General features: G+C 40.1%; 1 protein-coding gene across 1 annotated transcript in view; it reads right to left on the bottom strand.

Moving 5' to 3' along the window:
- The window catches only part of SORCS1 (sortilin-related VPS10 domain containing receptor 1), a gene marked incomplete at both ends in the record, with an annotated part of 88,459 nt that overhangs the window by 5,598 nt on the left and 60,363 nt on the right, over positions 1-22,498 (bottom strand). The window contains 8 exons of the mRNA XM_010285299.1: positions 4,672-4,843; positions 5,859-5,972; positions 14,566-14,696; positions 16,597-16,714; positions 17,727-17,834; positions 18,819-18,910; positions 20,133-20,209; positions 20,691-20,793. Coding sequence (XP_010283601.1) covers positions 4,672-4,843; positions 5,859-5,972; positions 14,566-14,696; positions 16,597-16,714; positions 17,727-17,834; positions 18,819-18,910; positions 20,133-20,209; positions 20,691-20,793 — 915 coding nt within the window. The remainder of the gene's footprint in view (positions 1-4,671; positions 4,844-5,858; positions 5,973-14,565; positions 14,697-16,596; positions 16,715-17,726; positions 17,835-18,818; positions 18,911-20,132; positions 20,210-20,690; positions 20,794-22,498) is intronic.

The raw sequence follows: 22,498 nt of genomic DNA, 5'->3' as shown, positions 1-22,498 counted from the left end.
AGGTCAACTTTCATACATTTTCATGGAATTTCAGCAGTGAATTTAAAAATGCATGAAAGGCTCTGATTTCTCCCAACAAGCTTGTCATCATCAGTAACACAGAAAATGCAATTATAATTCAGATGACGGGGTAAGGGGGGGATGGACAGATCCTTCGTCTGTGTGTAATTAACATGAATGTGGTGGTGTTAGTAAGATAAACACCCATGATTCAGCACGTGCATTGAAAGTTAGGATGAAGGTTTCATGGTTTTGTGATCATTACTAACCTGTGATACCAAAAGAGGGAACACAGTAGGATATAATGGAAAAAAAACAGACTATGCTTTTAAGTACTACTAGCTTTGCATCTTTAATTTGAGTACATCAACAATCAAAACAATCTTAGTGCTAAGCTCATCTCCAGAGACTTCAGCTGAGTTGAATTCTGAATTGCACCGAACAACAGTACTGAGGTGGGAAATGCTAATGATGTTGACCAGCCCAGCAGGTTCCCAAGGTCATTAAATGTACCTGAGACACAGCGTACCTTGTACAGCCATTTATTAATATTGTTGTTACAAAAAAACATAGTGGTCTTTAGGAAATTCAGGGCTCCATTTGTATATTCACATAGTAAGAGAGAGAGTTGTCTGCCCTTATGAGCATTAAGCACAAAAATGAAAGGCATGAAGGGCATCAGGGAGAAAGCAAAGGTGTATTTTCAAATGAGGAATAAAAAACAGAAAGGTTAAGTTTCTTACTCAAGATCATGCAGAAAGAGCTCAAAGCGTGGTTCAAGAATGAGTTCAGATTGCGTGAATTCCAGCCTATGGCCTCAACTGTAGGAACAATTGAGCTTTCCCCGCAGATTAGTCTAATCCAAACATGCAATAGCAGCAGCAAATAGTCAAAAACCAAAAGACTTGTTGCTAAGCATAAGTAGTTTTCTCCTGTGTTGCGATTTATTGACAGAGATGCTGTTGCTATTCTCCTTAACTCAATGGAAATTTAAGAGCAAAATTACCAGCCTAAGTATGGTGCTCTGCTTATTGAAAACTTCCATAATGCTTCGTACAATGGGATATACGCTAGGTATAAAAGGAAATATTGATGCTTCCTGGCTGTTGTCACCCAGTAAGAATATCAAGATGATTCTACACAGATTAATAGAAGAACTAACCTGGACAAATCTTTCCAATAATAGGACCAAAGATACTAAGTGCAAGGTGAATTTGCAAACAGTTTTTAGGAATTCATACAGAAATCCTAAAAGGTGACAGGAAAATTAGACCACTTTGGAAAGCATTCTCACTTAAATATGAGTTGTTGATAGTTTTGCTTTTAATGACATTTATATGCTGCCAGATGTAAATGCTTCACAGGAAAATTTTATGTGAGTCAGGGTTAGAGAAACTGGGCCAGAATCCCAGCTCTCAAAAATTAGCAACGCTCTACGCGCTGCTGTTTTTGGTGCCTGCCCCCTCTTCACTTGCAGGGACTTCAATGATTATTTTCCTTTTGTGTCTTCTTCAATAGCAGAACACTTCTGAATGTCTTGTCCTTGTTTGTCTCTTCAGATGTCTTTTATTGACATTGTGTCATTGTCAGAATGACACTGTCCTTGCCCTCAGCATCACCACAAGCACAGGCAGGCTCTACAAGAAACCCTTACGCTGTGGTTCCTGCCCCTGAGTCCCACACCTGAGTGAAAACAGTTTTTTACTGCCACCATTTGCCTCACTCCCCTCTTAGCAAACCCCTCCACTACAGAGATCCAGTGACTTTTCAGGGTCTCCAGTGAGCCTGCCTCTGCAGTTCATTTTTCTTTTCAGACTGAGGTCTGAAATGGATGGAGCAGAAAACCCTAGAAAGATAACAGGAGTGCAAATCTCAAATGAACTCTTGTACCTTGGCTCACCAGCTTCTTTGTTTTTTTTTTTTTATTTTCCCCCTGCAGGTCAAGTGGAATAGAGGCATGAAAAAAGAGAGCTGGGAGGCTTCAGTGTACATAACAGCTCTTCAGATCTGAAGGTGTCAAACAAACTGCCTCAGAGGGATACAGGAAATGTTAAGTTGCAAAGGGACTACAACATAAACAAAGGCCGTTGGTTTTTTCCATCCTAAAAGATATTAACTGTGACACAGGCTAAAGGAAGAGTCTGCACAAGGGTGAAGCACTTAAAAATATTGACCACCACTCCAGGGGGTAAGGGTTGAATAGGACACACTTTCTTCATATGCCATTGGGAAAAACAGCACATGCATACAAAGACATATGCAGCCTTTTTTAACTTGCCTGATGCTTTCTCTTTAGCAAAAATGGAGTGGTACAGATTTGTGGATGAGGAACATCCTGGATTGTACTATGCTGTATACCTGTGCAGGACAGAACTAAGCAGAAAATGGCAAGTTCTTGTTCTGTGATACTTCTGCCTTGTTTGCAAGGGAAAGAAACTTCCCTTTGAGACGCGGGGTTGGACTAAATAATCTTCAGACATCCCTTTCAACCTCAATTATTATGTGATTCTGTGAAATCAATATCTATTCTATAAAAGAGTTGTGGTACTTTTGCTGGGTTGTTTAGCTTTTCTAGTGAGTGGTGTGATTTTTGTTACTGAAACTGAAACAGTTAATTCAAGACACATCTAGCAGGCAGAGTAATCAGAAAGGCTGGAGGTTGATCAGTACTGTTTTAGCCCTCAGAGCAACTCGTAACCTCTTCCTTACCAGATAGGCTGAAAGCAAGCCCCGGCTTTGGATCTCCTCAGAAGCCAACTCACTCACCAAAACATAATTTACGTACTCCCTGATACACAGTATGAGAAAGACTCCATCTCCTAATGGAGAAGGTGTTGCTTTCAGACTCTGGCGAATACTGAAGCAGGGTTATCAAAAAAGATCAGAATCAACAGAAAAGACAGAAAGATTCACAGGACATCCTTGTATAAAAGAGTGGTCAGGGCATTCTTAGAGGATACGTGAATTCAACTGCTCAGAGAATGAAGAGCAAGACATTGCTCTCCCTCTGAGTACTGGCATAGTTTTTTGACAGTTTGGTGACTGACTTCTCAGATTACCCATCTCCTTCTCTCAATATGATTTAAACTTTGCTGAGAATAGAAAGAAGATGCAATGAACACTTTTTTGGGGGGTCCACCTTTCTTGATTATTTTTAATTTTTTTTTAAAAAGCCTGAAGACTTTGAAACTTGTTTTAGACTTTTTATTCTTCATCTTTAAACACAGAAATCAATAATTTATCCAGATGAAATTATGTTTATACTGTTATGACAGCATCTACAGTAGCAATGTTGTATGACTGTCACTACTGAAATAAGGTGACACAGAATCACAAAGTAATTAAGGTTGGAAAAGACCTTCAAGATCATCAAGTCCAACCACCAACCCAACACACCATGCCCACTAAACCATGTCCTGAAGTGCCACGTCCACATGTTTTTTGAACACTTCCGATGATGGTGACTCCACCACCTCCCTGGGCAGCCTGTTCCAATGCTTGACCATTTACTCTCTCTGTAAAGAAATTTTTCTTAATATCTAATCAAAACCTCCCCTGGCTCAACTTGAAGCCATTTCCTCTCATCCTAAAATGACCTACGTTGTGGAGAAAATGAACATTCAGGTCAAATGCCTGCCTCAGGTTAGATATGATTTATTATATGTTATTGCCTTTACAAATCAGGACATCTGTTGGCTGGGAAAAGCATCAATAATAGATATGTAAAAACCCTAACACACACCCTACAAAACTCAGCTCCAGAGGTCATCCTCATTTCTCTTTCCGCACTACAGATGACATTTACTATGGAGAGAGTCAGAAGTAATTTCCATGAATACTCTAAGCTGTAAAGGGATGTACATTTTGCCCAGTGTAAAAGCATAGCTGCTTTAGGATTTGTTGACCAGCTATACAGAAAAAAAGGTAGAAGTTTAAATAAATCAAACTGCATTAGGGAAGAAGAGAAAATAGTTACTTTGTGAATGTTATTATTTGGGAGCCTACAATTAAACATAGATAAAGAACTGCTGAGGAATAAAAACAGGCAAAAAGATTTTAAATATTTTTTCTAAGGATTCAGAAATGGAAGGAACAGAACAAGTGAAATACCAAGTTAAGTTACAGATGTAACAAAAACACAGGCTCTGATCAGAGTCTGAATCAGCTTCACATTTGCAATTAATTCCAGACTTAATGCTGCTGACGACATCGTGAGATTTCATATACAAACGTCTAAACAATATGTACCCCTTGTGTGATGGGGACAGATCTGCATATGTACTTTTAGCCATGTTTGGTTGAAAGTCAGTGTCAAGTAAAAGTGGAAATTCAATTTCAAACACAGCAAGACGTCAAAAGCACAGGTAAGGCTGGGGATTAGGATTCAAACCTGCACTCTCCAGTTCTACTTTGAAATTCCCAAATCAGTTCCCAGTTTTCAACAACTTCTCCAGCCATTACCCTACACAACACAATACACGTTCAGTCTCATCATCTCCACACATCATCCTTTTTGAGGATACTCCATCCCAGCTACATGGTGGAGTGGACTGACTTTATCCTTTTATCTCTCTTGGTTTACCTTTTCACCACTTTACAAACTTTGTCTGGCATGAATCAGACTTAAATACACCCATGGGACCTGGGATGCAACATAAAAATAGAGCCTACCTCTTCCAGCTGCACCAAGAAAGTGACATTGTGTCCTTGCTCAGCTGTCAGTTTGCCATCAGATGTGATTATGCGAAGGCCCTGGGGGGCTTTGCCAGGACATTGCTGTGGTTTTGCTGTGTACCGTTCTCTCACACCATCCGTGCAGTTGTTAGAAACAACTTTCCGGTATCTGCAAAGGAAAAAGAGAAATCTGTGCAAGATGCTGACAGGGAACATAACAGAGTTAACTGGGAACAGGGAGGCATTTTTGAGGTTTCTTTAGACTAAGGAGATTGGAAGAAAGCAGATTCCAAAACGTATCTTAGCATTTGTTTCAGCCAAGCATTCCTTGTGTCTAACAGACAAGTAGTTAATACTGTTGTTAATAGCATGTAGTATTTTTCCTGCATAGCACACCTATATACCACATATTAATAAATTGCCTAAAACATAAAATTATATGATGGTCTATGTTACATATTAAATAACTATAAAGTTATAAATAAATTATATGCACATACAGTATGGAATTGTATTCAATTATTATACTCTTATGCATAGTTTAACAGCTTTTCTCACATGCTCTCCACTTCTCATCAGTTGTGAGGCAACTCCCTCTAAAGTTGCAGCCCTCAAGAGCTGCAAAAATAAGAGTTGACGAAAAAAGCAAATTTTGCCTATCTTTGAGTGTACAAAATGCCAAAAAGGAGCTTGGGTTCCTTTGTTTTAATCACTTGCATCAGAAATGAAATTTGAGGTCTATATCTTAACTTAAGCTACATCTTCCATTGACTTCCAAGAGGGCCAAAGAATAATCAGCATTCAGACTAGCTGCCCACCTATTACTTCAGTTCACATATTCATTAGTTTGATCTGTTTCCGCCAGTTTGTTTTCCACTGTTTCTGCCCCAATTGATCCCACATGATTTTAAGAAGAGTCTTTTCAGAGACTTTAATGATTTGGCCTTTGCCTTACAGCTTTCCCCCCAGGTTTCTTTAATGCATCATTTTTCAGTGAAAAGTCTGGACCATACATGATGGAGATCTGGAGTGCCAGACTGTGCACCCTAACAAACTCAGTGAAGAAGAGGCCCCAGGGGCTTTAGCCAGCTTTGAGACACCTATAGTAAATACAATGTGTAGTTGTCATTGGGTTAAAGTCCATAAGGATGCTTTAGCTAAATAAAGTCTGGTGTGCCACTTACCCAGTGCTGTTGAGATAACTCTGCCCAAGGCTACAGTCTTTCGACAAGGAAGATGGGTTATACCAAAATGCTGGTAAACACTGCCCATTGCTGTGACGTTCATATCCATAATCACTGTTTTAGCATTAAAAGAAACAGTCACATAAAAAAACAAGAACAAATACAGGTACTAGCTCATACTTTCTACTATTGATGCAAGTTTTTATTTTCCTCAATCTGTTTACTAGGATTTCTGATTTTTTATTAATACAACAAAAGATTCTTCAACCTACTCTAGCTTTTCTTTGGGGAGAAGAAAGTCTTTTCTTACATATAAGGTCCCAGTATAAACGAGCAGAACAAGACCAGGTAGTTCATGAGCTACTGCATTATCTCTTCTCCCTCCACAGTCTAATGGTGCTTCTCAGGTTCAACTCTAAACTAAAATATAATAAAAGCTAGAGGTCTAAGCTAAGTTCAATTACTGCCATCTCAGTCATATCTTAGAAAACTGAAGTGCTAAATAGTTAATTGTGTTTGGAAACGATATCACATGAGCTGTAGAGGAAAATTTACAGCCCTGAGAGAGCTCTCAACTGAAGGCATTAGCAGCATATTTGGTAATGGAAAAGGTGGCTGCGATCTTCAATTCTATTTTTGTTTGAAAGAGGAAATGTTACCAAAAATCATGTGTTTGAAACAATGAGTCAAACTGTAATCTTTTCTCCCAATTTGGGTTTAGCTATGACTAAATTTGCCTTGGTTCCACTAAAAATAAACAACAGTTCAAATTGCTTTTGATTCCAGGTAAATAAAGGCTCTGTAAAAATTGTTATTGTGGAACAAATAAACAAGCAAAAAACCTCTTTAATCAGTATTCTGTTCACATGTGTTTCTACTCTGCAGCCATTGAGTCATAAGGACTGTTTGGTTGGAAAATCATTCTTACACTTTTTACTAAGCTGTCTCCATAGCCCATAATGGAGAAGTTAATGGGATGCCATTTCTAAGAACTGCTATACAGAGTCCACCAACTCCATTCCAATATTCCAGTTACAACATGATCCTTGATCTTAAAATGGCACTTCTTTGCAAAGCACTTTTTTGCTTATTATCTTTAATGTCTTGGTATCTAGTAGCTTGATATTCTAAGAAAAGAGCATTAGGGGAGCATTAGATTATGTGATTAAAGGCTCACGTCTGTATACATAAAGAAGCAGAGTAGAAAAACAGGAGGCAGAGGAACTCCAATAACCTGGTCAGAGGCAATGGAGCCCCTGCCCCAGCTCCTCCCAGGGCTGTCACAGGAAAGCCATCAGCCCATGGCTGGGGTGAGACCTACCTCTCAACAGCAGGGGCTCTCCCCAGCTCACTGAGCAGGGTTGCTCACACAGGGGTACAGGGCTCATACAGGGCCATGCCAGGGAAGAGCATCTGGCACCTCCATTTCTATTTTCCTGGGTGAGTGGCTATCTGTTCCGTGTGCATGTGGTGGTCATGCAACTGGAATCAGACCACTGGTCACAGGTGTCCATGTGCCTGCACTGCTAGCAACTGGAATGACTGGAGCGTGCGTGTACTGTACAGGTGAGCACCAAGTCAGACAAGCCAGTGAGTAGGATAAAAGATGGGAGCTAGGTGCTGATGTGGTTATAAGTCTGGGATGGATACTAGGTTCCTGAACTGGTTATTGGAAAGATCAAGAGGTCTGGGGAGCGGCCACTGGTGTAAAGCCATATTGGTCTGGACCTGCTCATGAAACTTGTTACGTATGTGTATGTCTATGCATGAGGCAAGTGGGGATGTCCAGTTGTCAGCAACTGGGGACACAAGGCATCCAGGGGCCAGATACTGGACAGACCGGGGTGTCTAAGACCAGGTTCTGGTGTGATCAATATTGTATGTACGTATCTTTACAGTGCACATATTTTTCACAAATGGGATTTTGTCCTGATCAACCAGAGAGGGGAACAGGATGAGGCAACTGGTGTTTGTGTTCTGGCTGTGTTGCCAGCCACGTACGTACACGTATATGTACTGTGCATACATGCATATGTGTGCCTATCAGGAACAAACACTCAACCTTGCTACTGCCTGGGTCAGGGGACACAGAGCTGCAGCAGCCTCACCTCTATCAGGTGATATTTGTAGAATAATATTAACAACAACAAGAATGTTTAACATAATGAAGACTTTTTTCAAATGCCTTTTTCTTTCTGGACCAAAAGCATGATGGCTTAAAACCAAAATTTAATGAATCACTATTAAACAATTTTAAGAAGTCTAGTACTGATCTAAGATATGGGACAAGGAAAACAAAAAAGGAGAGACTATTTTGCATTTTATTTTTGCTAAATTTCTTATACTTGTTATTAAAAGCAGGACATTGAGAAGAATTTTGTCACTGCTTTTTACTCCTGCCTGCAATTTTTCCTTCTGAATCGAGAAAAAAATGTTTTTAAGTAATCTAAAAGAGAAATGAAAAAGATGACATTAAGCAAAGGAAAATTAAAGTTGCATATCACTTGGGAAAACTCCTAAACATCTATTAGACTGCACAACTGTTTCAAAGGAACATTTTGGCAGCTGTGGTGCTTGGGATATCTACAAGTAAGTGAGAACATATTCTACGAAACAGCAATCAAGTAGATGACCTAAATGGTCTCTTCCTCATTTTTTTGGCTGAATTTTCATCAACCTATTCATGCTAGTGACTGAATGTTGCTTAATCGCTTTGGAAACTTCAGCTAGCCTATTTTCCCATTGCCATGTGCTTCTATAATCATCCCTGTTGGAATAAGAACACTATAGCTGCAAAATACACTTTATAATGAAGAAAAACACCATTCTGATTTGCTTAGAGAAAGCAAATATTTACATACAAGTGGAACTCTTGTTTTTTTGCAATTCATTTGTCAACACTCTGCAGCACTGTATTCCTAAGTTATCATGTATCATTAATTAAAAAGCTGTAACACTGTACACACATAATGTTCTGTAATCAGTCAGGTGAAAACAAAACAAAATAATACAGTGAAATCTACCTCAGAGGGGATCAGTATCCACACTCCAATTTGATGCAGCAGTATCAGTCTGGGATTTCTTAATATACACACATCTAGACTTACGGCATAATTTTGGTTCCTATTAGTACCTCCACATCTTGACAAGCCAAGCTTGACTTAACTAGGTTTGACTGTACTTGGATCATATTTCTGAAAGTCAAGAGAATGAAATCATAGGATTTTCCACAGCAGAAATAGTTCTAAGCACAGAAGTTTCACAGTGTTGTTTTCAGCCTTGCAAATCGTCTGGCTCATTAAGGCCCTACAGAAATATCGTCCTAGTAAATGACAGGAATTGCTGTTCCATATCTCTCTACAGATGCACCAGCCGCCCGTTCACCTCCGCAGTCTTGGAATCTAATGAATTCCTTGGCTACAGGCTGGTGCACACAGAACACTGATGCTGACAACAAATTGCTGCCTACAATTTGGCACAACAGGCTTTGTAGCAATCAACAAGCATTAGCATCAATTGGATTCCCATAACACAAGCCAGTATAGCAAAATCTGGAGACAGGGAAGGCATCAGCTTTAGACTGCAATCAGCTAGCCGAGTCATTGCCTGGTAACTGGGAATTGGAATTTGCATATATTGATGATATTTTGTGCCTGCCTGAAAAGAAGCCGGGTGAAATAGATAATGTACCTATCGAAAAAGAGTGGAGCATTTACCAGCAGGGATTGTTTTATCAGTATGAAGCAGCCTATCTTGTGACTCTCACTGATGATGGTTTTGCCCTGGCCGCTTTTACTGGTTTAAACTGGAATCCTATTTTTCTTAGTCAAGTAGGATTGCAAGTCCTTCTCTGTAATTAGAGACAGGTACTAATTCATTCCAGAAGTTCTGTATCCCTGCTCAGATGTCTTGGAAAATTCCCTTATCTAAGATTATTTGCAGCACAGGTAATAACCAAAAGAAAAGAAATCCCGTAAGGAATTTTGCAGTTTGACAAACAAACTGTCATGGAAGAACTGTAAATCCACATGAAATTAATTAAATACCACTGTTCTGAGATATAGAAATAGCCAGTTAAGCCAGATGAGTGATTGCCATGCTCATACCTTCTAAAAATCAAGAGATGACTGAACATGTACCACCAGACTTCCTTAACACTAACAGCTTCACCTTAAGGTCAACCATGCCAGAAACTGAAAATGCTACTTGTGGTTTTGCATGCTGTGCTTTACATACTTTTCAGACATTAAATGGGATGGAATCAAGGTATTTGTAATTATAGTCACCTTTGTTCTGCAGCTTCCAAAAGCCCTTTTGGAAAAAAAAAAAATAACTGGCCACAACTGTGGAAAAGTCTCAACACCTTTTTATTCATTTAATACTTAATTCATTGTCTAATACTGAACTATGATGCAAGTGTAGATTTGTATTAAAGGGGAGCTATGCTTGATTCCCAGTTCTGACATGGGATTTATCTCAGAGAAGGACAGATCCAGCTGCAGTTTGAATTATGGATCTATGAAGGCATATGATCGTAATTGCATCACAGTAATTAGAGTCAACCTATACCAGCTTATCTTAATAGGGAACATAAAATCCCCAGAATCTTTACTCTAAATCCATATCTGGTAGATACCTAGGCCCCTAAAGGTGCAGAGATGCACCGTAGACTTTGCACAGTGAATCTGCATTTTCCACAGGCATTCAAAATGAACTAAAAATACATTCAAAATTACTATTTATTAGCTCACAAAGCCGACCTCAATGAAAAGCAAAGCTAGTTAGCCTAAGGGTGCAAATGTATGTGTATTTCAGAACTGACACCTGCGTGATCATCTGAACTGAGGATCAGTAACATACGAAGCCAACAGAGACTAATCATGTTCAGTATCTGCCTCCTGCATCCCTGCAGTTTGTCAGGACAGTTCCTCATGAAGCAGGGCTCTGACGTTGTAGCATAAGAACTAAACCTAGCAGGCAGGCCTGTAATTTAAGTGCCAGACAATAAAAAAAGAGCTAGTCACACTCCGTGCTGATATCATCAGTGAAATAAATAGACCTGATTCTCAATTGCACTAAGGCTCCTTTGTGCCTCTCTGGCTACCCAAAGTCACCAGCACCAGTATCAACAGGCTCGTCCTTCCCACAACGGTGTGAGATATGGGAATGCTGGTAGAAGCCTGATAGAAGCAGCCCTCAGTATTAATGACAGTGGGTTCAGAGGGAGGACTGACAGTGAGACACTTAACTCAAAGTTTCTATTAAAGGACCTGGGAGACAGGTAGCTGAAGGATGAACACCACCAAAGATTTCCATCTGTGTCTACGAGGTGTTTCTACTGAAGAGATATTGCCATAATAATGCTCAAACAGCAGGAAGGAACACAATGTAAGGAAACCGGGTAAATTAATGCTTTAATAACACACAAGTAACGGTGCCATCCATTTACCCAAATCAATTAAATGAAGAAGGACAACCTCGTTTCTAGGCCATTGCTAGGACAGATTTGCCGAGGGCTGCTGCGCGTTCCCGCTCCCCTCTATTCCTGAAGCGCTATTGCCCTCTGGCTGTGAGCCTCAGCCGCTGCATGGAGAGCACCGCTTCCCGCTTCAGCCTGCTCCCCAGCTGGTGTTGGTTCCAGACCGCGCTAAGAGATGTCTACTGTCAGAAGAGTTAAGGTTCTCAAGGCTAGAGAAACTACAGTCATTTCTAATGTCACTCAGTTTTGTTGCTGTGTAAAACAACAAACAAATGTGCCCTTTTCTCTGAGACTGGGCTGAATACAGATTTGAAATGAAACAGAGTTCTATGATATTACCAGGAGAAAAAACATTATAAAAACTTTATGTCTTCTATAACTGGCATTTCTTCGCTGAACTGATAAAAAAAAAGCACCCGCAGGATTAACAGCAATAACACTTTTTTTTTTCCCCACTTCACCTGACCGCACAGATACTTTTTTTACTCCAAGCTCTGACAAGCTTAGATAATAAAATTTTCTCTATACAAATTCAGTGTTTAAACAGCAAAGAAAGGCCTACTCTGATTGGGGCAGAGATTGTTGTCTACTTTAATTCTGTATACAAGTCTGGGTCCTGTAATCATTGACATTAATATAAAAAGCTGCCCAGTTTATTTCAAGATTGCAAAATGAAGTGCAATTAGCTAAGGGCCTTCTCCCTGCCTGTGGGATACATGCCCTCTTCAGTCTCCTTCAATTAAGAGCCCTGCCCAGCAAAAAGGAGAAATAGAGAATTCAAAAACACTGCTGAAATGTCATGAGTGAGGATGATGAAAGTGCCTCTCCCTTTTGCAGGAAGGACCCCACAGAGGACATCCTTCCACAGCAAGAACTCATTCACCGATATTCCTCCAAATGTCTTTTTGGACCAACTTCTGCAGGGTGCAGCAGCAGTGAAGCCTAGTGCAGAGTTCAACAAGGCAGGCACTGAATGCTACAATGCAGCAGCAGCTTTGCTTTTCTTAGCACAATAAAACTGGGCTGAGAAATTCAGTAGAGCCAACAGAATTGCTTTTTTCTTGTCACGGCTTTTCTTCTTCCTTGATAAACCTCTGTCTTCTGTTCCCTGTGGCTTTTCTGTCCTTCTCTGGCCAATCTATGTAAAACTATGCTCCTGAATGCATTAAGTAGATAAACAAGTGATGAATATTGCTGGTAAATATTTCTGAACTGGATGCTTAAAGCAATGTTTTGGTCTTTTCTCCTCACAGGAATTGGGAAGGAAGCTGAAGTGGATAAAGTAAAAATCCAGATCTGAGGACTGTAGGAATAGAAAGAGCTCAGAGAGAATTGGAGGGGATCATGACAGTCTGCTCTAAACCAAAACTGATTCCATCAGAAGAAGGAAGGCCCTTCTAGGTCAGGAAGGCTTTCTATCAGTCAGCTCAGCAGAAAGACCTGCAGTATTTTTAAGGGTATTTTCCTCGTGTTACTTTTAACAAGATGACTTTTGCAAAGTCCTAATTCTGCCTCTTCCATCAGATTTGAGGGGTCTTGTTGGTGTGTGTGAACTGTGAGCATCTGTTGTACATCCCCAACCATCCAAGCTTTCTCTTAGAGATTCTCTCACAACCCAGCAGACCTTTTGGAGAAAGCTTCCTCAAAGTGAACGTAAAAGAAATAAAAGCATATTTCCCCCAGTAAATGTCACCATGGTACTTTTCTTCTGTACCTAGCAACAAAGCTTTGTAGTAGCAAACTACACAATCGATTTTAATGAAATAAAAACATATATTCTCAGAGAGAGAGTAGTTCTGGAAGGAAAGCATATTTTTATCAGAAGTGTTTCACTCATGCGCGCCCCTTACAAGTGTAAGAGGTTTGACCATTAAAGGATTGACCATGAGTCAACCCCATCAGTTATTTTCCTGAGCCTGGGCATGGGCTTGGCACAGCTTTGTACTGCGCACTCCACAGGAATGTCAAAATTTTCAGGGAATTTCCTTCCTATTCATGTTTTTTTTCTGGTTGGCTGCCATCTTTTTTACATTACTAGATATATGTTAAATGGTTGGAATCCAGGACCTTTGGGCACCTAAATGATAAACTACAGACAGAACTGAGGTATCTTCTCCCTAACAAAGAACCCACCAGCAGATGGGGAAAACATCAGGAAACTATATTCAGAGACAAGTGCCCAAGTATCCTCATAATTTTTACTGTTTGGTGCAAGAGGATTTACTGGTTTTGACGCATGGAAAAGCCTCCTGTGATTCTGTAATTTTTATGTAGAAAAATCAATATAACTACATTTATGAGAGGGTGAAAAGGGAAATGCTGTAAATTTCCATGGTCTTGGAGTGAACTCATATAGCAAGAAACAAAATATTTATGAGATTAACCTCTTCAGTGTGTATGTTACAGATTCAGGGTTTAATTAATAACATGGCATAGATCTAGTTGAGTGAGGCGCAAAGGGGTTTATCAGCACTGCCAAAGAGCCACCATTTCTCTCTTCTGAGATACTCAGGACTTTCTCAGACTTGGAGAAAACAGGTGATAGAGAGATTTCAATAATGTGGTTCCCTGCCTTTTTGGTGCAAATTGCTGTGAGTCAGCAGAAAACTTGAAATGAAACTAGAAGCTGAAGATTTTATCGCGCCATCCATAACTCACCAATGGACTCTATTTCCTATAGCATACAACAGAGGAGAAAAGGCTTCAGAAGGAGATTAACCCAAATCACGAAGGCACCGTCCGTTTGATACTATCAAACATGGTGGTCCAGAAAGAACAAATGACCCAGGAATTCCCTAGATACTTGATTTCCAGAAGCTGAAGGCCTACTTTGCATATGTTTACTTTTACACATATACACATATATGTATGTGCAGGGACAAAGAATTTATTTTATTTTTTATGCGCTCTATATGTGTCTTACATACTATTTTCACAGCCATCCCTGTCATTGCTGAGGTTAGATGTGGTAAATGGACCTTTTATCTTAATGCTGCACAGAGCTCAGATGTGACCTGGAAAATGATCTGTTCAGCATCAATTTTGTGGGAGTCTTAGCAGATCACAGATATCTGTTCCACCTTTCCTTCTTTTGACATACCTACGCTATCAGGGAGCAACCTATTAGGCCACTTACATTTTTATTAATTACTCTCTAGCCTACAGCCTCTCTAGTGAGTTCTGCATTGGCGTGGCAGAGAGCACAGAGTTCTCGTGCCCAGTACTCACCAGTCAAAGTCTGCCTCTGTGCACACGCATGGCTCTGACGTCATAGCCCCAGCATATTTTCCTTGCATGCATTTCTTCTCTGACTTGCGCTTCCTGTAGATCCTTTTCGCTCCCATGATGCAAGCTTCTCCCTGGAAACAAAACCAAAAATATCTTTCTCTGACACCCACCAGGCTATTTGTATCACCCAATTTTTCCAAGCCTGTGCAATGGGAGCTGTGACTCAGGGAAGAGGATGGGAAGTCAAATGCCATGTCAGTACACTGGAGCTAATTAAAGCTACTGAAGCTTTAACTGAAACTAAAACAGCTTTTCCAATACACACTAAGAAATGATCTGAGGTTACTTATGTATCTGATTCAGTTCTCAATTTGTTTCAAAGCCAATGAGTAATTGATTCAGGCCCATTTCTCATTTATAGATTAGGTTTCACAGCAACTGAAAACACAGTCCAATCCCTCCTCAGTTTGAGACACAGAGCAGGTTTATTTCTTTGGTCTGATCTCTTTGGCAATAATTTTGTTCAGTAGAAACTAGTAATACATGTATATGTAAATACTTTCCACAGACTATGAGTTCAGGTTTTACAGGGTTTGACTTGTTATGTGGATGCTAAAACTTCCTTGTCTTTTCAGCACCGTGCTAAATATTTCTATCTACAGAGCAAGGCTCAGCCTTGTAATCTCAATGGAAAGCAAATCAAAAGGCAAGAGTCCACAGCAGCCTTCCTATAAATAGTTCTGCAAGCTCCAAAGCCAACATCCTCAAAGATATACTGCAAAATCCTTGGTGTTTTTGCTTATGCAAGCACAAGAAAGTAAAGAACAAAATACAGCGGGGTCTCACTTGTTACCTTTTATGCTGTTAAAATTGCTGTAGGAAAGAGAAACTTTTCATGGCTTTGATTTGCCCATGAAACAGAAGGGCCTGAATGGCAACTGGTGTAAAATGCTGTACCTCCTTGCATTTCAAGGAAGCTGTACTGATTTTCAACATCTAAAGATCTAAGTCATAACCGGTATTTTTAGTGTGGGGTTGTGCCTTGTGTGAGCAGCTAGTCTGAATCAATCTACTTTCATTTCATATTCATTATTAAATTCTTGCCCAGCAAGATATATACAGAAAGACAACCTTTGATGATATAAATGCGTGTTTCACTTTGGACTTCAGTTGTGTTATATAAACACTACAGTGCCTGTAGTGTTTATATAACCACAGAATTTGGGCCATATTTTATTCTAACCTGAAATAACACAGGCTGTTGAGTCAAACTTGGCAAAGCTGGGAAGGTGCCCCAAGGCAGGCGCAGGCACTGTGCAGAGCGCATTACCTTGCTGGGCACTTTAAGCAATGGTTCCAGGAGTCACGCTGCAGCTGCATCCAGGATGCAAGGGACAGGGCATGGGGATCTAACGAACTGGGGAATAAAGTGCCCAATTCCCACAGCACAAGTACCACTTGCTGAGAGAGACTGAACAAGGATGAAACCAAGTGAGCAAGAAATGAGGCTAAGAGGGCAGGCATTTGGAGAAACAAGTGTGAAAGCAACTAGAAGGGTATTAAGACACTGGCTGTGAGGACTTCAGGATATGGTTTAGTGGGCTTGGTGGTGTTGGAATGATGGATGGACTTCATGATCTTAAAGGTCTTTTCCAACCTTAATGATTCTGCGATTCTATGACACAGAAGGATGGAGGAAGAGAAAGGAGGTAAGGACAAGGAACTTGGATGCGAGATGTAAGTTCAGGCCTCTTTCAGTGGCAGTGCTTCTGCTGTTGTTGTACTCTTCAACTCTGGATAAGTCTGAGCTAATTGCTTACATGGAGAATAAAACCGAAAAGACAGGTGTTCATCCTCTGGGGCTCACAGAGTGCAATCTGAGGCCACAACACCTATGTAACAAAACAGACCAATCCAGTATGGGACAATTTGATACACCATACTAACATGAAAAGATATTGAATCATGCTGATCTTTAACTGTAGGATCATTAGCTACTTCAAGTCAGATCCCAGCCTCCTTGCTTCTTACCTGGCTATGGAGTTGCCAAGGCCTGTAGTCCTCTTCTGCACACCTGCGATCAAAAATGGATTTGTAGTCCACTTTCACCAGTTGCCACTCTGAGCGGTGGCTGAAATGTCCAAACACTCTACAGAATACAGCAGAAAGAGCATACAGTAAAAGGTAGCACCAGGTGGAGTCTGGTAGTTACAGGGGTACAGTACCTACAAATTTCCAACAGAGATTAATCGCTTTAGGAGTGCCAGTCCTACTGATTTTCACTTGACTGACACAGTGAAAAGTGAAACCTAGGCTCCTAAATATCTACAACCTTCTTAAAAATTGCATATAGCTTTTACTCTGTGGATCAAGATCCTCTCACTTACGTCAATTCTCAAAATGACTATAACAGAGAAGACTTGACATGGGGCTGGAGGCAGTTATGCCTATAGGACTTTGATATAAAATTTGGGAATCCCTTCCACACAAGTTAAAATCAGAACCTGAAGGGAATATTCTTCATATATCTCTATCAACTCAGGTTAGTTTCCAAGCCACACATTCCGTTTATCACAGGTCAGTCCATTTTTTACAGACGGAAACTGAATTTTCCTCCTGTTTTTGCAAATCTGATCTCAGGTAAAATGTCAGAGTTTCTGGCATGGTGAATCCAGATTTATGCACTATGCAGAACTCAGCGTATCACATTGAAACTAATCATAATTTTTCATGAGTCAGCCTCCAGGCAACATTTTGTCATTCACTTTTACAAAAGAATGTCTTTATTTTTCTGTGTCTCAGTTAAAAAAAAAGAAAGTTGCAGCAAAAAAAGTTATAAAAATACCCCACCATTTTTCTTTCAAATATTCATCTGTCAAGAATAACTCTGCTTTAAATCACATTCAGTTTGAGGAGTCAGGTTTCATGCTGATAAGCTAAGTGATAATGTTTTTGCAGCTTGCAAGGAACCTTGTTGTCATTCCCCCAATCATATCACAAACAAACATTGATGATTTAGATACAGACGACTTCATATTCCCGGCTTCAGACAGCACTTGGTTTGGTTCCCAAACAGAAATGCTATTATGTTATGAAGAACCCTCACAAGATATTTATGGTGCAGTTCCCATCAACAGTAGCATGATGGAATGCTCACTTACGTCATGATGAGAGTTTCCTCTCCAGGTTCCCCTAGAACTCCATCTACAAACAGTGGTAGGGATGTGAAACTGTACTTGCTCCAAGATCTCCCTTCATCAAAACTTAACCTAGTGGAGAAAGCAGAATTAGTGTCTTCTTTCCTTACACTCCTCCTACTTTACTTGAGGAGACTCCCTAGTCCACTACAGCTGCTATGGAGAAGTGGGAAGCAGCTTCTGTTCTTGGATACTGCATTTTTAGTCCTTTAAATAACTATTTTTTTGGGGAAGCATCATAACTCGGAGCATTGATCAAACCTTTTGGGTGTCATACTACCAACCCATGGCCAATACTTAAGTGGTAGAAACTAATACGGTTAGAGATTGATGCTTTAAGGGCAAAATGTCCTAGGACTAGGATTTTTTAAAAATAAACAAGTGGTTTTGAGTATCTTATTTCTGGGTTCCCAACATAAGACATTTCAAGGAGGTTAGTTTTCTGGAGCACAAGAGCTTTGCCTCTTTTGACCAGCAGTCTTCCCTGTGGTGGATCTAAGTGAAAGCTTGGAATCACTGATCACTTCTGGGTCTGTGTGTTTCAGATATTGATATGATACTGATTGTAGTGGAAGTAAATCAAGCAAAACAGCACAAAACTATATTCTATCTACCACACAAACTCAAGAGTGCTAACTAGTGATGACACTTTTGCCTTATTGGCTGTATAACACTGAATCTATTCAACAAAATTCTGGTTAATAAGTGCTGCCTGCCACATAGAAGACAAGTTCATCAATAATTTTGAAAATAAAGAACGAGACAAAGCCATAATCTGGGTACGTATTACATAAATAACCATACTCAAAAAGACAAGCTGAGGTAAACCAGGAAAGCTGTGGAATTACATTGACAGTATCTCAGATCTGGCCAAGCTGAAACTATGTAATTGAACTTGAATTGCCAGGATTTCTTAGCTTTATCTGAGTTAATGTTTGCCAGTATCTTAACTGATATTTGCTAGACTGTAGTTACAGAAAACTTTGGATGAAGCCCAGCTGCCTACTTCCTGGCATCTGAAAAGAGGGAAGCAGACATTTAGCACAGAGTTGTTACCAGAGATGTCTGATAGGCAGAGATGTGTGTTTCATGGCAACCAGTACTCCACCTTGATCCAGGTACAGAACACTGTGCTCTTCCTCAAAGATCTGAAAAAAAAAAAAAAAAAAGCATATATTTAAACCTATTTTCCTTAGTATTAACAAAAAAGCATAGTTCTTTAACTATGATCATGACAGAGGACAGGTATGTGCTAAGGAAGTTACAGAGTAGAGGAAGACATTCTGTAGAGAAACAGTTACTGGGTTTTGGTTTTACGGGGGGTGGGGGTGGCAGTGGGACAGTTTTTCCAGGTTTTTGGAAAAGGCATTCTGCCTCTGCTTGACAAAGTTAGAAACATGAATTTTTGCAAGTATCAACAGTTTCCCTCCTTTTGATGACAGATTTTAGTTTAAAGAAGAACTTCATGTGTTTGCACATATCTGGCCCTATCTCACATAAGTGATGAAGATGGAAAAATGAGGGCTGGTTAAACATTGAAAAATAATTAGATTCTTGGAATATCAAATATTTAAAAAGATATTTTTTTCCTGTGTCATTTTTGTATTGGCTTTCTGCAAACATCTGCTCTCCAGTTTATATAACAGCATTTGTCAGTCTGGGAAAGTCACACTTTCTCTTCAAGACTTGATATCCCATCCAGAAAATAGGAATAATAGAACCTCCTGTTCTGAGGATAAACACGTTAAAGGGTAGCAATGCTTTGGAACAGGTGGGATTCCACTAAATATTGGGAACGTGATTTAACTTCATCATCCAGTCTCTTTCCACAATTATTGGAGAGATAGGTATCTTCACAACAAGATGACCTGAATTCTGTCTTTTTCTCCACTAGCTTAAGAGCAAGGCAAAATAATCCATTTACATGGACTTTGGGAACTCAGCTTAGGAGAAATGAGTCACACACAGAGTGAGGGAAAGTAGACCAGTGCAACTGCTGATTCTCAGGAAAGTATAACGATGGACAAAGAGAAAAAAGGTTTGATGGTACCAGGGATGTACAAGCGAAAGGAAACACATTCTCTCCCCTTAGTATTCACATTTTAATCTGTTGTCTTTGCTACATGGTTAAACTAAGTCAAACTCTGAGTGATAAAAATTATTTTCTGTTATATGAAGTCTAATTACATATTCAATCTTTTTCTTCAAGCATCCCTCTACCTCTCAGAAGGGAAGAGAAGTTTACTCTTTTGTAAAGATTTTCAAAAAGCTACACTGAATCAAAAGAAACAAAAATTAAGTGACAGGTTTAATCTACTTTTATGACAACTCCCTGTGATTATTACTTAATACTGCGATTCTGTCATTCACCTGTCTCCAAGTGTTCCCAGCATCAGAAGAAACAAACATGCTGATGTCATCGTCTGATAATTCAGTGCCTATGTTACCTGTAAGATGAGCATTGATTAGTGATGTGACACTCTAAGAAACAGTAGAATTAGCAAATCAGGGGAGTAAATGTCTTTATTTACCTTTTGCAATTATAGAACTCCTAGTTTAGGGAAGGCAAGGCAAGGCATGGCAAGGGAAAAGACTTTCAATTTGAAGAAAGTATATGTAAAAGATCCAATCCATACAACTCTACACACTTCCATACGCAAAAGAAATGCCCTGATTTGAATCTTCTGTTTATGGGAGTAGAGGACTAGAAGTGATCTCCTTGATCTTGAAGGCCAGTTTCCATAAAAAAAAAAAACTTATGAGAAGTTGAAGGCCCACAAGGACTTCCATTTGACAGCCTGCCCGCCTTCCCAATACTGGTGGTGTTACACCCCACAAGCCACTCAAACACCCTCCACACTCATCACAAACTCAAGATTTTGTCAGTGTTTGCACATCATTTGCAGGCAATCTTTAAATGTTTCATACCTGAAGCTACAATAATACTGGGGGCAGTGTCTCGGCTGGCGATGTTTCCTGAGGTATAGGGATTATCTGAGACCTTCAGGTGAAGATGAAGGGAGCAATAGGGCTATGGAGAAAGGGGAAATAAAAGTAAAAAGCAGACACAACATGAAATGCATGCCCCTATTTCTACAGTCTTAGAAATATACAGTGCCTTTCTGTATTATTTCCCAACTGCTGCATTCAGCCACTCTTAGAAAGACACAGCCACTGTCCTGGTTCTGTTGCAAGAGCTTCACTATCATTTTCTGATGCAACCCATCCCCATTGGGAAACTGATTCACTAGGCTGAAACCCTCTCACAATGACAAGATTTTTGAGGCTGTACCCAACACAGGAGGCAACCAGGCTTGCAAGGGCAGGTAATGGTAAGGACTACCCAGCTCCCCTGGCTCCTAGCTCTCTTGATAAGAAAGCAAAGCTGCAGATATGATGAAGTGACTCTCAGAACAGCAGTGTCCATGCTATCTATGCAACAAGAAACAATATAACCCCATTGGTGTGGTGCTGAGTCACCGCTAAGTAGTCATGAGAAACAACTTGATTCAGACAGTATCACACCATTTCTTCATTCTGAGTATTTTTGACACATGACTCTGTTCTGCACTGCACTAAGAAATACCAGGACTGGAAAATGTTAGTTTAAAAGTTGTTTAAAACAATGCTTCATTGCCCCATCTGGATGTGACCTTTGAGATTTCAATACAAATACATCCATGGAAACCTGACCTATTTGTTATTGATTTTGTATGTCAGGTACTCAGATAAGACAGGAATTGTACAGAATAAATCACCTGAGGAAAAAGGTAAGACAGTCAAGAAGATTTCCAAAGTTGACATTACAATTCCCTCCAAATATGTAGTGTGATAAATCCTGAAAATTTCTGATAATTTTTGCCTTCTCTTGGGTTTTATTTTCAGTATTTTTTTCTTTCAAATCCCATGAAAAGCCCTTCATGAAAAACGCTAAAGGAAGGGAGGTGGAAAAATACTGGCAAGAAAACCTGATGCAAACTGATCCAGTTGAGGGGGACATTACACAGGAACACAAATACAGCAAAGCCCAATGCTTCAGTTTGCACGCCTCTGTAAGACGAGCAGGACAAGCTATGCAGAAAGACCTTCAGGCCCTAAGGAGGCAGGTTTTTCTGCCTAATATCAGCTGCCTAAAGGCTAGGTCTGCAGCCCCAAAAGTTTTGTAGGCTTCGTCTGCAGGACACCTAGCCCCACAGGTCACTGAAGGAAGACAGCTTATCCATCCCATCTCAAAGTACGTGTCTATGACTCTGAAATGAAAACCCCCTGTGGAGAACGGCAGGGTTTTTTTGGCAAAGGCAAATGAGAGTGGTGAGGAGGGATGGGAGCTCTCACTTATGTGAGGCAGGAAAAGGAGACACGAGTTGACAGAAGGGAACACAACCTGCCAAGTGGAATGTACTGAGCAGCCTAACTCTAACTGACAGCCTTGTGAGGGCAGCCGCTGGAGCAGCCCGGGAGCGCAGAGAGGGAGTGGAAACCAAATCGAGCTGACACGCATGCAGGAAGTGGCAAAGCATTGCAAGAGCATGAATTCTTTCCTTTTACATTTTTATACATTGTGAAAAGACAAAATAGAGAACATATTTTTAAAATTAACATACTTCAAGCCCACTTCAGCATTTTGAAGACTAATTGTCTAATATACTAACTAGCTAATGGGAGCAACTCAGACCATTCCCCACTCTGACAGAGATTAGACCTTGTTAGACTCAAGTCTTTGTGCTACCACAGGT

Source organism: Phaethon lepturus, unplaced genomic scaffold (genome assembly GCF_000687285.1).
Source record: "Phaethon lepturus isolate BGI_N335 unplaced genomic scaffold, ASM68728v1 scaffold2634, whole genome shotgun sequence".
Taxonomy (NCBI): domain Eukaryota; kingdom Metazoa; phylum Chordata; class Aves; order Phaethontiformes; family Phaethontidae; genus Phaethon; species Phaethon lepturus.
This window is presented reverse-complemented; position numbering and strand designations above follow the sequence as displayed.